This window comes from Scatophagus argus, chromosome 19, assembly GCF_020382885.2.
Source record: "Scatophagus argus isolate fScaArg1 chromosome 19, fScaArg1.pri, whole genome shotgun sequence".
Taxonomy (NCBI): Eukaryota; Metazoa; Chordata; class Actinopteri; family Scatophagidae; genus Scatophagus; species Scatophagus argus.
In genome coordinates, this window is record NC_058511.1 from 21,174,474 (window position 1) to 21,188,324 (window position 13,851).

The 13,851-nt window shown below is 38.3% G+C and overlaps 2 protein-coding genes and 1 long non-coding RNA gene across 7 annotated transcripts; all 3 read right to left on the bottom strand.

Moving 5' to 3' along the window:
- Positions 1-427: 427 nt before the first annotated feature.
- Positions 428-6,482, bottom strand: gja1b (gap junction protein alpha 1b). 2 transcript variants are annotated; one of them, XM_046373266.1, is made up of 2 exons: positions 6,346-6,482; positions 428-3,708 (listed from the first exon to the last, which is right to left on the bottom strand). In XM_046373266.1, exon 2 carries the CDS (start codon positions 3,690-3,692, stop codon positions 2,526-2,528), a length of 1,167 nt encoding a protein of 388 aa, XP_046229222.1. In that variant the 5' UTR covers positions 3,693-3,708; positions 6,346-6,482; the 3' UTR covers positions 428-2,525. The 2 variants fall into 2 exon arrangements, with proteins under 2 accessions (XP_046229222.1, XP_046229223.1); XM_046373267.1 differs by having other exon boundaries at positions 428-3,711; positions 6,346-6,469.
- Positions 6,483-8,723: 2,241 nt separating this feature from the next.
- LOC124050579 (gap junction Cx32.2 protein-like) lies at positions 8,724-10,906 on the bottom strand. 3 transcript variants are annotated; one of them, XM_046373269.1, is made up of 2 exons: positions 9,948-10,343; positions 8,724-9,696 (listed from the first exon to the last, which is right to left on the bottom strand). In XM_046373269.1, the coding sequence occupies exon 2, from the start codon at positions 9,692-9,694 to the stop codon at positions 8,867-8,869; it is 828 nt and encodes a 275-aa protein (XP_046229225.1). In that variant the 5' UTR covers positions 9,695-9,696; positions 9,948-10,343; the 3' UTR covers positions 8,724-8,866. The 3 variants fall into 3 exon arrangements, with proteins under 3 accessions (XP_046229225.1, XP_046229226.1, XP_046229224.1); XM_046373270.1 differs by lacking the exon at positions 9,948-10,343 and adding an exon at positions 10,350-10,906 and having other exon boundaries at positions 8,727-9,660; XM_046373268.1 differs by lacking the exon at positions 9,948-10,343 and adding an exon at positions 10,350-10,905 and having other exon boundaries at positions 8,734-9,696.
- A 71-nt stretch (positions 10,907-10,977) lies between these two features.
- On the bottom strand, positions 10,978-13,516 carry LOC124050592. 2 transcript variants are annotated; one of them, XR_006841657.1, is made up of 3 exons: positions 12,415-13,158; positions 11,380-11,487; positions 10,978-11,030 (listed from the first exon to the last, which is right to left on the bottom strand). It is a non-coding gene; the product is annotated as an uncharacterized LOC124050592 (long non-coding RNA). The 2 variants fall into 2 exon arrangements; XR_006841658.1 differs by adding an exon at positions 13,461-13,516 and having other exon boundaries at positions 10,984-11,487; positions 12,415-12,564.
- Positions 13,517-13,851: the final 335 nt, after the last annotated feature.

The window sequence follows — 13,851 nt, forward strand, 5'->3', positions numbered from 1 at the left end:
ACAATATGTTGTATTCAACACTATAAACAAAAAATATGCAGTGTCTATGTACAGGGGTAGTGCAGTAGTGACCTAAAGTGGATAGTGCAATAGTGCAATATACAGTGAAAGGGGCTATGTCTGGTGATGGGTGGAACATGGAAGCCAGCATGCCAACGTTTTTTATCAAAGAGGCTTCTACAAGGGGTGTTAGCGTTACCCTAACACTGACCCTCACCCTGTGAATGTGGAAGTAAAGTTACTTTGAGTCTTACAATGATATGGTCAAAATGAGGCTGAAATTTCAATGATGCTTCAGAAAACAACCTAAATGTTTTCTAAATTTAATGTACATTTAAAGCTAAATCATAATGAGGCACAAGAAATAATACAGGTTTACCTTCTGGAGATCCGTAATGACAAAGCAATTAAATCAATCAACCAGTGATTAAGACAGAAAAAATATTTATTGGTTAAAATAGCTTTTCACAGATACAATGAATGAGTTTTGATATTATGCAGTTACACACTGTACAACAGTGAATCCCAATGGATTAGCCTGTTCTGTCAATGGAAGACAACTCGCACAGAAAAAGTGGCCAGAAGTCAAATATTATGCACTGTCATATGATTTTTGTGTTATAAAATAAATTAGTAACATGGTTATCAGAAAACATCTTCTTACTGTGGGCACCATATTACATCTATATCACCATTATCAAGATCTCAGTGCAAACACATTGTAGCTGAAAGATCTATGACATATGAGTACCAACAAAATTATGCGAAAATCAGAAAAAATGACAACAAAAAGAAAAAAAGTCCAATTTGAAATTTATCATAGTGTTTGGTAGTTGTGGTGCTATATTGGCATATGCTTTAATATAACTGACTGACTAAATATTAGTCCAGATCTAGTCTTCTAAAAACTCACATTTTTTGTGACACAGCTTGATTTACAGTACTAAATATCTATTTCTCAAGCAGCAACAGTTACATCAAATCTGAAATACAAAACAGTAAGCAGTCATTCATTCAAATATGTAAAACACAGATCAGAATAATTTTACTGTACTTCTCTACCACCCACAAAAAATGAAAAAGAAAAGACACTTCTTTAATCAATGCCAGTAACAAAGCCTTTCTTTAAGTAAGTGGCAGAAAAGCAGATCAGAGTTTGCTGTGTAGCAGCAGCCTGAACCCTCTCTGACACACACACACACACATACACACCACACTACAAAATGAAAACATAACACCACATAAATTCAAAGTTTATCAGGAAACAACAGTCCACACTGACTGACAAAGAAAACAAATATTTTTACTGTCAATAAATATACAGTTTATGGGGGGGTTAATGTAAGTTGTTTATCGTAAGAGATACTTTTTTAGTAGTCAATTTTTTTTTCACCCTCATTGTGAGACACATGCAGGATAAGCCAAGAGGTTAATACTTCACATATTGTTGTTCTTTATCTATGTGACAGCACTGGACATTAACTCCTGAGAAACAAGAATGTGATATTAATTAGAAAGAGAAGTGTTCAAGTGTGGCTAAGAGTCCACCATACACTTAATACAGTGTGGAATGTTGTGTGTCAATGAAGAAGAATTCTGCTTTAACACGATCTGGTTTATATTTTCCTGTTTCAACTTTGCTGGTATGATGATGTCTTATCAACCAGCTGCACTGATGGTTTTACTCATTTTCTTTTTTTTATTAAAGTTAGGGACTGTTCTCACTTGAAAAACAACAAACCATATGTTTACATGCTCTATTCATACGTGTCATGACTGTCCTCTCTCAGGAACTAAGGTGGAAGTAGTATTCTGAAATAATAAAGGCACAGACAGCAAGTGACTTCAACACTGGAGAGTTCACATCCTAACATCTCCTAAAAAACTTTTTTTTAACCTTTAAAGAGATCACTAGTTAGAGTTACCTGAACTACATGATTACTTGTTTGTGATTTTTATACTTCCCTGTCCATGGGTTATAATTAATCCATCTAGATGGATCTGGATATGGGATTTGGGACACGTGCGTATAGAGTTTATTTTACTATCAACAGAAAAAAAGAGACTGTGAATGAACCAGAAGTCACCTAAAAAGCTATTTCTATCTTGTAAAATGTTAAAAAAGGCAAAACTCAGTAAAAGTAAAGTAAAGCTATCAGGATATATCTCAGCTATGACAGTGGTAAGTAAAACACAGTCACTAGTACAAAGAGTAGCAGAAACTATGAAAACCAGAAGAGAAGACAATTAAAACCAAATTAGTGACTTTGACCAGTGTGGTCCTTCTTGAACTGGTCAGTGACCTGTGGCTGTGCATTTAAAGCTGTGTTAGATCCACTAAAAGTTCTAGTAAATGTCATGGAAACAAATATTTGACACTTGTACCTTTGACAGTGTTACAGTTTGAATGTCCCTTTGATTGACTAAGAGTCTCTACGCTGAAAACAGTGATCAAAGTTAGCCCCACCTCTTCTCTGAGCAAAGTAATGCAGTGTTTCCTGATTCTCTTGCACAGATGGAGGTGCTCACACGTCCAGGTCGTCTGGCCTGGCTCGGCTGCTCATTCGGCTGCTGGCCCTGCTACAAGGCCTGGCGTCGATAAGTGCCAGGGGCTGCAGCTCGTGTCCTGCTGGCGAGGACAGTTTCTTATGCTCATGGGTATCATCGGGGAAGTCAAAGGCTTGTGCATGGGAGTTTGAAATAGTGCTTCCTCCACCATTCTGGCCAAGCCGGTTCTGCTCTGTGGAGTAGTTGGCCCAGTTCTGCTCATTAGCCTGTTTATTATAATTGCGGCATGAGCCGGTTCCGCGCTCCCCTGTGGCCAGCTTGTAGCCTGGGGGGGACATGGGTGAGAGTGGAGCAGTTGGGGAGGAACAGCCATTATAGTAGGCATACTTGGCAGTGGACAGTTCTTTAGGGGTAGGACTCAATGTACCTCCACTGGGGTAGAGTGTGGGCTGCTGTTTGCCCTTCACACGATCTTTGATCCTCTTAAAAAACACATAGAAAAGCTCAATGACATTGAGCAGCAGGGACACCAGTGACACCACTAGCATGAAGATGATGAAGACGGTCTTCTCAGTGGGACGGGACAGAAAACAGTCCACCCGGTGTGGACATGGGGACCTCTCACATGTGTAGACTGCAGATAGACTGAAGCCATACATGTACCACTGGATAACCAGGAACCCCACCTCGAAAATAGACTTGAAGAAAATGCTGACTATATAGGTTCTGAGCAGGGCACCCTTCATCTTCACTTTTCCATGTTCCTCAATGCCATACTTGAGCTTTTTCATTTCAATTTTTTTTAGCGGGATGTCAACATCACCTCCATCATTTTGCACAGCTTTAAGCTCCTCCTCTTTCCTGTTGAATTTCTGTTCCTTCCTGTTCAGATAGAAAACATGAGCCAGGTACAGAAGTGTAGGCGTTGACACAAAGATGATCTGGAGGACCCAGAATCGAACATGGGAGATGGGGAAGGATTTGTCGTAGCAGACATTCTCACAACCAGGCTGCTGTGTGTTACATTTGAAGGCAGACTGTTCGTCTCCCCAAGCTGATTCCACTGCAGTGCCCAAAACCAGGATCCTGAATATGAAGAGCACCGATAACCACACCTTTCCCCCAGCAGTAGAGTAGGCCTGGACCTTGTCCAGCAGACGACCCAGGGCACTCCAGTCGCCCATTCTCGGGGAGCGTTAACTGCTGACAAAAAAAAGAGTGAATGTTGAACTGGCAACAATATATGGATAGCATCGACTATTACAATTTTTTCACATAGATACAGTATAACATAGGCATTCTTCAAAGAGTAGTTTTGATTTGGGGAAAATTAACATTCTTTGGCAGCATTATTTGATCATACAGCATCATGATTGATGGAGACAAAATTAGATGTTTGAGATGACACAAAACTCAAGCTAATCCAATTACTGAAAGCAGGGGCAGAAATCATTTTTGGTTTAGGTAACACTGTCCTTTAAATCCAAGAAAGGATGTGGAAATTCATCTCACTAAGTGAAAAAAAATCTTGGTATTCATCAAAATAAAAAGTTATTTACATTTAATTTATAGGTTGCATTATTTAAAAAAAAATTAAATCAGAGAGCAAGTTCCTTGTAAAGAATGATGGGCAAAACAAGAATGTGGAGGAAATATTCACAGTCAGAATATTTAAATCTTTTGTGCAGCAGTAAGCATCTTAAAATAACTTAAACTGCTGATAAATTGCTTTCCTTGGGAAAATCAAACTTCTCTCAACCTGAAGCACAGCCATCTAGCTGGTCAGTGTGCCTGAAAAATAATATTGTTTAGTCACATGACAGGATTTTACCTACTGTACTTTGTACTATAGTACTGCTGCTGCACTTGTATAGCCCTTTCTCAACTGGGAAAATCAACCTATTGCCTTACATAGCTTATAGGTTTTAAAAAAGTACACAATAACAAGTCTCTGGTCTTATTTATCAAAACAATGTAATTGAACAACCCAAAGTTTCAAAGTTTAAAAATCAGCTGCAAGTCTCAACTCCTCAATAGTTGCTGTGTGAAGCACAGAGAACAAAATAAACAAGTGCCATACACAAAGCTGATGTGCTGGGTACAAAGCAACAAAACTTCAGAGAAGAGTAGAAAATCTACTCAGTGCTATTATCTTAGCAAAGCTGTTCAGAATGAGGTTGCTGGAAAAAAGCCACTATGCTGTGTAATTGTGCACCCCATCTGATAAGTGCGTGTAGCTAAATGTTCTCAGTCAGGCCTGTGGTTTCGTGATCCAGAGACACACTATATTTCCTCTAAGGAAATGAGCCCTTACAGAAAAATTGTCTCAGCTGAGTTCCTGTTGACACATTCTGACACAAAAATTCAGCAGACTGAAAACTGATTCACACTTTCATCTGCCTTATATTAAAGGGTTACAGTTACTGACTAGCCTACTGTGCAGCACTGGGCTTATCTGCACTCATCCCCTGAACATTAGCACCGCCCTTGGTCAAAATTAACCATGGCTATTTGATGAAGTCACACTGAGTCTCCAAGCAGCAGAACAATAGAAAATTACTACTCAACCCCTTCAGCCAAGCACTCATTATCAAGAATGAACAAAACACACTGAATAACAAATCTTAAATTAAGTAAGTTGATTATATTAGTATAGAGCTCCTCAAAGGAGTAGCTTTGAAGTGCATACAAGTAGGTCCTCAGCAAAAGTAGCAGAGTGCAGTGTGATTTTTTTGCTACAATTGAAAGATAAACCAGAGTCCAGCTTAAAAGAGTCCAGCTTTCACTCTCACGTTCATGGCTTAACCATACCATATAATATCAGAAAAGTGATGGAGCTTTGAAAATAACTGAGAGCTGTTAAAAGGCTGGAGCAGATCTTTTAGGGTGAAAAAAAAAACATGATAAAGACATCTTAGTACAGAGAGCACCATGCCTTCATAATGAAGTTAATGTGAATAAGTATAAACCTCAAGTCTAATCCACATGGTTCCAAACATGTGCTCTCACTTATCTTATAATTAACTACATACACTGTATCGTTCCACCTGGAAAATACACAGACACCGCTGTCATTCTATGGAATGACAGAATCAAATAGTATCAGTACTGTCAATCTTCAGACTGAGTGTCAAACAATGAGAAATGGGACTTAGTAAAAAGTTGAGGACAATAATTTTTAGTTGTTGTCATTAGACAGACAATATCCCGCCACTTTTCTACATGAATGAGTTTGTCTGGTTAAGAACGAGATGACAGAAAAGAACAATAGACTCTCTCAGCAAGGCCCCCAAATCTTTCACGAACTGTCGAGTGCTTTACAATGAGAAGTCAGCTGAAAAACCGTCCAAACTACTGAGCATTCCAACTGTGAAGTTTCCTGGTGTCATGGGGCTACTGAACTGTTTTTCAGGGAACAGAGTCAATGGGTTATAGGAGACGCAGAAATCTTTAAACATGTTAAAAGTTAAGGGGACAGAATGGTTAAAGTCAGGACAACAGCACCAGGGTGGAAAACAGAATGAACTTCATTCGTTTAACACATAATTGATCAAATGACGCGTTGAACTTAATTCGTTCAACGCGTCATTTAATCAATTAAGAAAAAAATAATTCAATAACTGAAAAAGCTCTTTGGCTTCATCGTATATCACATATTGCCTGTTGTAGATGTGACGATCGAGTTTTGTTTCTGAACAGTGAGGTACGAATAAAGCCGACAAACTGGGGGCTGTCTAAGTTACTATACATGAAGTTTAGAGCTTTTCCAATAGACCGTCTCTAACGGAAGAACTGACAGCGGAAAAGTTTAATTTTTAAAAACCGTAGAAAACTTACCAAGGAGAGTTACAGGAAAGAAAAAGACGGTCACTCGTAGAAACCCCTTCCTGATGAAATCCCTTCCTGATGGAATCCAAGTTAGGGACCCGGAGGGAAACTGAGTCAACTTGTCAAAGCTCCCTTATAAGAGTTCCGTCAGAGAAGCTAGAGTCACCTGATATCTACGTCAAGACCGAAGCCGCTGTTTGCTCCAAGAGAAAGACAAAAGAGTCCTACAGAAAGTTTGGTACAAAACACATCATCTGTGCTGATAACGAACCATGCAACGAATCTATGCCGCTCTTAAAAATACAGACGTAAAACTACGATTTAGTCATCAGTGGAGGAATGTAGGCTAACACAGTACATTTGCTTAAGTACTGCTCTTAAGCCAAGCTACTTTTTCTTTATTTGAGGATTTCCATTAATGCGGCTTTGTACTTCTACTACACTTATGTCAGACCTGGACTTACTCTTTTCTATGCAGATTTGATGCTATTAACTTAAATATGATGTACTGTGACAACATTAAGTTGCAACTTACATATGAATGCATCAGTAATAAAACATTCATAAGAATCTTTTTCGTGTTTTACACGGAGTGCACATCTTGATACTTCTATACACTGTTTGCTTCAGGTAAACTTCAAATGCAAGACGTTGCTTGTGATGGAGTATATTTTTACGGAGGGATTGATGCTAAGTAAAAAGAAATTTCTGATTGCAAAAAAATGGCAGATATTAATCCAATTGTTAATGTTATTCAACCAGTAAATGAGAATGGCATTTCTTTGAAATAATAACTAATAATAAATTTCAAGACAAATGCTGGCATAAAACATTTAGCTATAGTTTCAAGAAAAATAAATCTTTAGGCCTCAATATAAGACAAAGTTATTCGTTAAGACAGATGTTCCCTGCATTAGCTACAATACAGCATTACATGTTACAATACAGTATAATAATATGGTTAACCTTAATAATGCACCCACAATTATAATGTGTTACTGCTTCATTCTGTCATCATCTTCTGCCTACTGCTCCTCCTTTGCTTTGGCTTATCATAAAAAGTCTGTTGTGGTTACAACTTTATAATGATAAAGAAAGTGAAAAGCTATTAATATGAATTTAAATACAACCACCACAAACCATTTCTAAAGTAAGACTGAAACCTGTAGATATTTAACCATTCTTGAGTACTTTGTAATTGCATCTGATCAGTGGACAGCACCACCAAGTGAGGGAAATACTGCAATGCAATGTGTGTCATATGTATGGGAAAATGCTACTATGTACATGTCGCACCAGTACATGTGGTGTATTAAAGAGGTTGTAGGTGTTTAAGGGTTTAACTGGTTAATTGGCTTAACAAGGGTAAAAAGAACACAAGCCACTGGCCTCTCTCTCTCGCTCTCTCTCTCTCACACACACACACACACACACAGTGTTGTTGCATGAGGTGGCAGTAGATTGAATAGTACAGTTCAGTGAAGCTGACTGATTATAACCTGGTTTGTCTAGAAGAGACTACCTTATTTTAGCTTAAACTGAATTTTGAGAGACTCATCACTCATATAGGCAAATGAATATAGTATGACAATACTGAAAAAATTATGATTCTTCAGTATGCAGCTAATCAGCCACATTATCCTGTACATCAGGCAGGATAAGCCTGATGTGAGTCTTTTTGGCAACTTGGGAATCCTCAAATTCAGTGGCTGTTATTTATAATTATTAGTAGGCCACAAATGTGCTGATATTCAGTGAAGTGAATTCACTGCATTGAGTGAATTCATGGTTGTAATTACTGCTGTGACTATCTAGTTTCAATCTGAATTCTTTTTTTTCACCGACACGATAATGTCTGTCTGCTGATCACACAGTCTTTGACCTGACTAATCCTCTATGTGATTGAAGAGAGAGAGTTTTGATTTATTTATTGTGGTGAAATGGCTACTTACAATCTAAATATCACTGTACGACAGAATAAACAATACCAGACCATATTCTTTGTATGTGGATAGCTTAATAAAGTTGATTTGATTGTCAGCTCAGTTTTTTGTTATGTGCAACTTCAGGTGATCATCTGTGCCTATAATGAGTCATTATACAGCATGCACTGTTGTACTACTAGATTCATTACTTATTATTGACTACTTTACTGGTGTTCAATAGCCTTTTTGTTCTTTAGACAACTGTATGAAATGTCTGCTCCAGGTTCCCAGAATTCCCACTGCAGCAGTCACTTTGTGTGCACAACGTCAGTCCTTAATATTAACATAAAAACATGATACACAAGTCACAAAGTGTATACAAGCGTGTCCAAGCCATGTTCAGCACAAGTGTCCTCTGAAAATACTGTAGTGTATCTGTTGGTCATTCAGTTTTCTTTTCAGAAACTTGTGTTTAAAAAATGTTATGTATCTTTAAAAGAAAGACACAGTAAATACTTTATTGGTTTGGTTATTTAGTATTATTATTATGCTTTCACACAATCCAACTATGAACAGAGCAAACATCCTAAAGCGACATTCATGTATCATGTGTCCTTCTCTTTACTGATAGAGTCATCGTGTTTGAGACCTGACAGATGCAAGTCTCCATATTGTCTGCTCATGGCCTTGAATTCTGGGTTAGATGGCCAGTGCTGTGAAGTCAGCACATGGTGCTGAGTTCGAAGTTGTTTCTTGATGCTTTGTCTCCTTCTACAGAGCAAGTAGATTATCTCTATGATGTTGAGGAGCACAGAAATGCCTGAAACTACAAGCATGAAGATGATGAAGATCGTCTTCTCTGTGGGACGAGAAATGTAACACTGGGCACCACTGAAACGCGCACACGGTGGAGACAATTTACAGTGGAAGTATGGGACCATGAACACGGGGCCAAAGATGAAAAATTGTCCCACAGAGAATCCTACCTCCAGGAAGATCTTGAAGACCAGCTGGGTCACGTAAGTGCAAAAGAGGATGCCTTTTATCCTCACCTTCCCTCTGTCATCTGTATACTTGGGCTTCTTCAGTAAGGTTCTCGTAGTGCTGTCCTCCATCATCCTCTTCTCTTTGTGGATGATGTGGACAGCATGGCCCAGGTAGACCAGAGTGGGTGTGGACACAAAGGTGATCTGCAGGACCCAGTAATGAATGTAGGACATTGGGAACATCCAGTTGTAGCAGGCATGTTTACATCCTGGTTCCAGGGTGTCACAGTAGAACTCTGACACCTCGTCTCCCCAGACTTTGTCGGCAGCAGCACCAAGGATAAAGATCCTGAACAGGAAGAGGACGCTCATCCAGATCTTTCCCACCACAGTGGAGTGAGACTGGACCTTGTCTAGTAGGGAGGACAGGTAAGACCAGTCACTCATGGCTGAAAAGTAAAGTCAAAGAAGAAACACACAGATTTACAGTTGTAGAGAGGAAAAACAGTTGAGACTAGTGCTAAAGTAAAAGTTTTATTTTCCTCTACTGTATTTTCTATGTATCAGGGTGCCTGCAATTCCAACAAAAAACTCACTAAAGCCAAAGTGAGTGAAACATTATTATGTGAGACGGTAAGCTAAAAGCAATGCAACAGGTATTACATTATCAGGAATGTGAACTTTAATCTTCCATATCTACCTGCAGGGAGCGATATTTATCAAATCTTTAAGAGCACTAAAAAGAGACAACTTCTGAATGAATAAAATTCGTTGCTGAAAATGATTCAATTGACAACTGAAGTACAAAGAAATTAGATAAATCTGTTTTATTCTTGAGTTTATGAGATGGACAAAACCAAAGATGTTTTACTTTTACCTTTGATTCAGTCCAAATTTCACCGTTGATAAATACAAGCTTAGATAAATACCATATCATTTACAGAGAAACAACATGCATGTTACAGAAACAAGTTTCTAAAATATGCTGACATGAGAACTCAGAATTACAACTGAGTTATCTTCAAGAAACACTGAAATGGCTCATGTGACACAATAACATATTCATTTAATTCAGCGTAGCATGAACATAAAATATACTCACCTGTCAGATACTAAAAATATTTTGTCATAAGCCAGTCACAGAAGATCCAGAGTGCAGGAGAGAAGAAGACATGATTCACTGAGTACGCTGATACTTAAATACTGTGAGGTCTGTGGGTGTGCACAGCTTCTCCTTTCAAACTCGTGATGATTTTGATGACTGTGATGAAAATGCTCATCCTCATTTCCTGTTAAGAAAGTCCCGATGAGCCTTAAACCAATTTTTTTCTATCATTAATTCACAATGTAAATCAGACACATTACACAGACGGCATGCATGTACTGAAGGGCACACTTTGTTTATGTGAATTTGCTATTATGTAGAAATTTGTATTTGCCTAAAAGGGAAAATATGAAATTGGACCATTGTTCAGTATTGTGTTGTCAGAAGAAGGACAAACAGATAAATGACTAGTGTAATGTAAGATAAGAAATAAGAATAAGAAATAATTAAAATAAGAAATCACAAAAAAACAAAAAAACCAACAAAAAACAGATCATTAGCCAAAAACACTCTCATAATATGACATTATTAAATATATATATATATTCATATTTTTGTGATCATTCAGTTGTCTATTGTTTGTCTGAATGATAAAATGTCTGTGCAGAGCATTTATACCTACAGTCTTTGATTCAAGGCTCTTGTTTTTGTTTCTCTTCTTTGAGTTTGATTAAGCAGCTGTGGGAAAAATAACACAGAAGTTCTGATACTGTTGTTGATTTTCCTGTAGTTACACATTAACATAAACTATAAGTTCATTGGTAGTCTTTTTTTCATCATCTAGTTTCATCTTTTAAATTTGTGTGTTGACATACTGTGTTTGTTGTAGACATCCTTGTCGTGATGCATTGTCACATCTTGATTAATCATCATTAAAGTGTCTCTAATGCGCAATAGAAACAGCCTTACTCCCAAGCAGTGACTAAACTGTGTTCCAGAGCCTTATCCATAAAGCAGATTGAGAAACGTGGACACAAATGCAAAGTACAGCGACACAATGTTCTCAAAAGGCTTTTACTGTACTGACCTCTGATTCGTTGGTCTGAAACAGAGGAAGCTTAGTTCCTTTCTAACTAATTTTGCTGTCTGGCTGACCAACAGCAGTTTAGTAACAGCAGCAATAGCAGCAAATAACCTGCCAGAAAATAAAATTAAGCAGACGTTGTCATACTGTGATATATTCATCAGCTTGTTAATAATAATAATAATAATACACGGCAGTGATTTAGAGAAAGAGTCTACATTACAATTTGTCCACCAAAGAGCATATTGACCCTGTAAAATGTTCTGTTTGTGTCATTTATCAATCACATTAAACAGATCTCCTTCTTTCACCTCCGTAAAAACTTGTCCATGCTTTCGTTACTTCCAGGCTGGACTACTGCAACTCATTATTATCAGGATGTCCAAATTAATCTATTAATAGCCTGCAGCTGATTCAGAATGCAGCAGCTTGAGTTTTGACAGGAATCAGTAAAAGGGATCATATCTCCCCCATCTTAGCTTCTCTTCACTGGCTTCCAGTAAAATTCAGAATAGACTTTAAAATTCTCCTACTTACATATAAGGCCCTAAATGGACTAGCCCCCTCATACCTGCAGGATCTAATAGTCCCATATATTCCTAATAGAACACTCAGATCACAGAGTGCAGGTTTACTTGCAGTTCCCAGAATTCATATGCACCCTTGCTCTGGAACCAGTTGCCAATCTGGGTTCGACAGGCAGACACCTCCTCCACTTTTAAGACTAGACTTAAAACCATTCTGTTTAGTAAAGCATATAGTTAGCATCAAACAAAGTGTGTAGGGCTGGTAGGCATAGTTACAGTCACTTCTTGACAGACAACCACAGCTAGAATAGGTCTGACTAACTGTTAATCTATAATCTCTATCATAGCTACGCTGCTATAGGCCTATGGTGCCGAGGGACACAAACATGATCCACCGAGCAGTTCCCCCACCTCCCCAATACCTCCACCATCTCTACTCCCCTACGTCCTCTCCTGTTCTTCCTCTCCCCTCATCAGATCAACATATAATTCATTATTGTATGTCACTAACTGTGTGTCCAGTTCTCCTTGTAGTTCCCCCCCGGCCGACTATCAGCTGGTAGGTTCTCCCTTGCAAGTTGGGTCCTGCTCAAGGTTTCTTCCTGTTAAAAGGGAGTTTTTCCTTGCCACTGTCTTGCTCGAGGTTTCAGGCTATGGGTCTCTGTAAAGCATGAGACAATTGATTTGACATTGAATTGATTGTATAAGGTGCTATATAAAATAAATAAACTGAAATTTAATTTGTTCAGTACATATATTGCTCAAAATAACCACATTAAAAACAACCATCAACTTTTGTTGATTAAATTAACTGGCTGATATATCATTAAGGAAAAATCCACAATAAGTATTGATGGAGCTAGTTTGAAACTAGTCTGTGATGTTTTCACTGTGCAAAATATGCAAAATATTTTCCCTGCATTTTATCGTGACCATAGTTGATGCTTGCCACATTTCAACATTTCTTTTATTGGCACAAAGTTAGGTGAGTGGAATTTGTCTCAGTGTAGATGGAATAGTTGATACAATACATACATCAGTGCAAACATACAGACATCAGTGCAAAACAAAAGCAAAGATGGGAGATGTTGAACAAGGTTGTCAGCTGGGTGGAGAGGTCAGTGGCGGTCCTAGCCTGAATGGCGCCCTGGGCGAACAGCCCCTGTGGTGCCCCCCCACACTGGCTCACGCCCCCACCAACCCAAAGAGAACATCGGGTGAAAAGTATATGTATAAACTTTATTAAGATAGAAATACAATAAAACAAACTAAACATTAAACAACCAATTTAAAGTGCACAACTATAAATATATGCAAGATATATATTGTTTTTACAGTGCTTTATAAATAAAGCTGAATTGAATTGAAAGAAAATACACATTTCATATCACAAGCATAGAAAAGCACGACAAAGAAATAAGGATAATTGAATATAAATAACAACAATAAAAATACAAGTCAAAATACACAAATCCTTCACACACACAGAACTAAAACCTGACCCTTCTGGTGACAACATCTCCCATTAGGAAAAAAAGAAATCTGATGCCACCTAACTTGGCCCTCTGTGTACCAACTCGGTCCTTATGCTGTCTGTCAGAGGTGATGGCCAGTCTGCAGGGTCTGTTGAAAGAGGCTCTTCCCCAGTGGAAGATGAACTTTGTGGGGGTTCAGGCATTTCTGTAGAACAGCACATTTGATTTGGCACATTATTCAAAGCACACAGCAGTGGAACAAAACATGGTTTTAAGAAATAGCAAAACTGGATTAATCACAACTAACAGGAAAAAATGTGTACAGGCAGGTAAAATTCACAGATAAAACACATTGCTACTTCTGTCTTCTCACACACACACACACACACACACACACAAATGACAGCAAAGCACCATCCACCTATAGGCTCCTGCTGGGGAGAAGCAGCAGCAAACTCCTCGTCGCCTTCCTG

Bases quoted from the DNA above. Each gene is read 5' to 3' on its own strand.
- gja1b (XM_046373266.1), bottom strand. From the start codon at position 3,692: ATGGGCGACTGGAGTGCCCTGGGTCGTCTGCTGGACAAGGTCCAGGCC.
- LOC124050579 (XM_046373269.1), bottom strand. From the start codon at position 9,694: ATGAGTGACTGGTCTTACCTGTCCTCCCTACTAGACAAGGTCCAGTCT.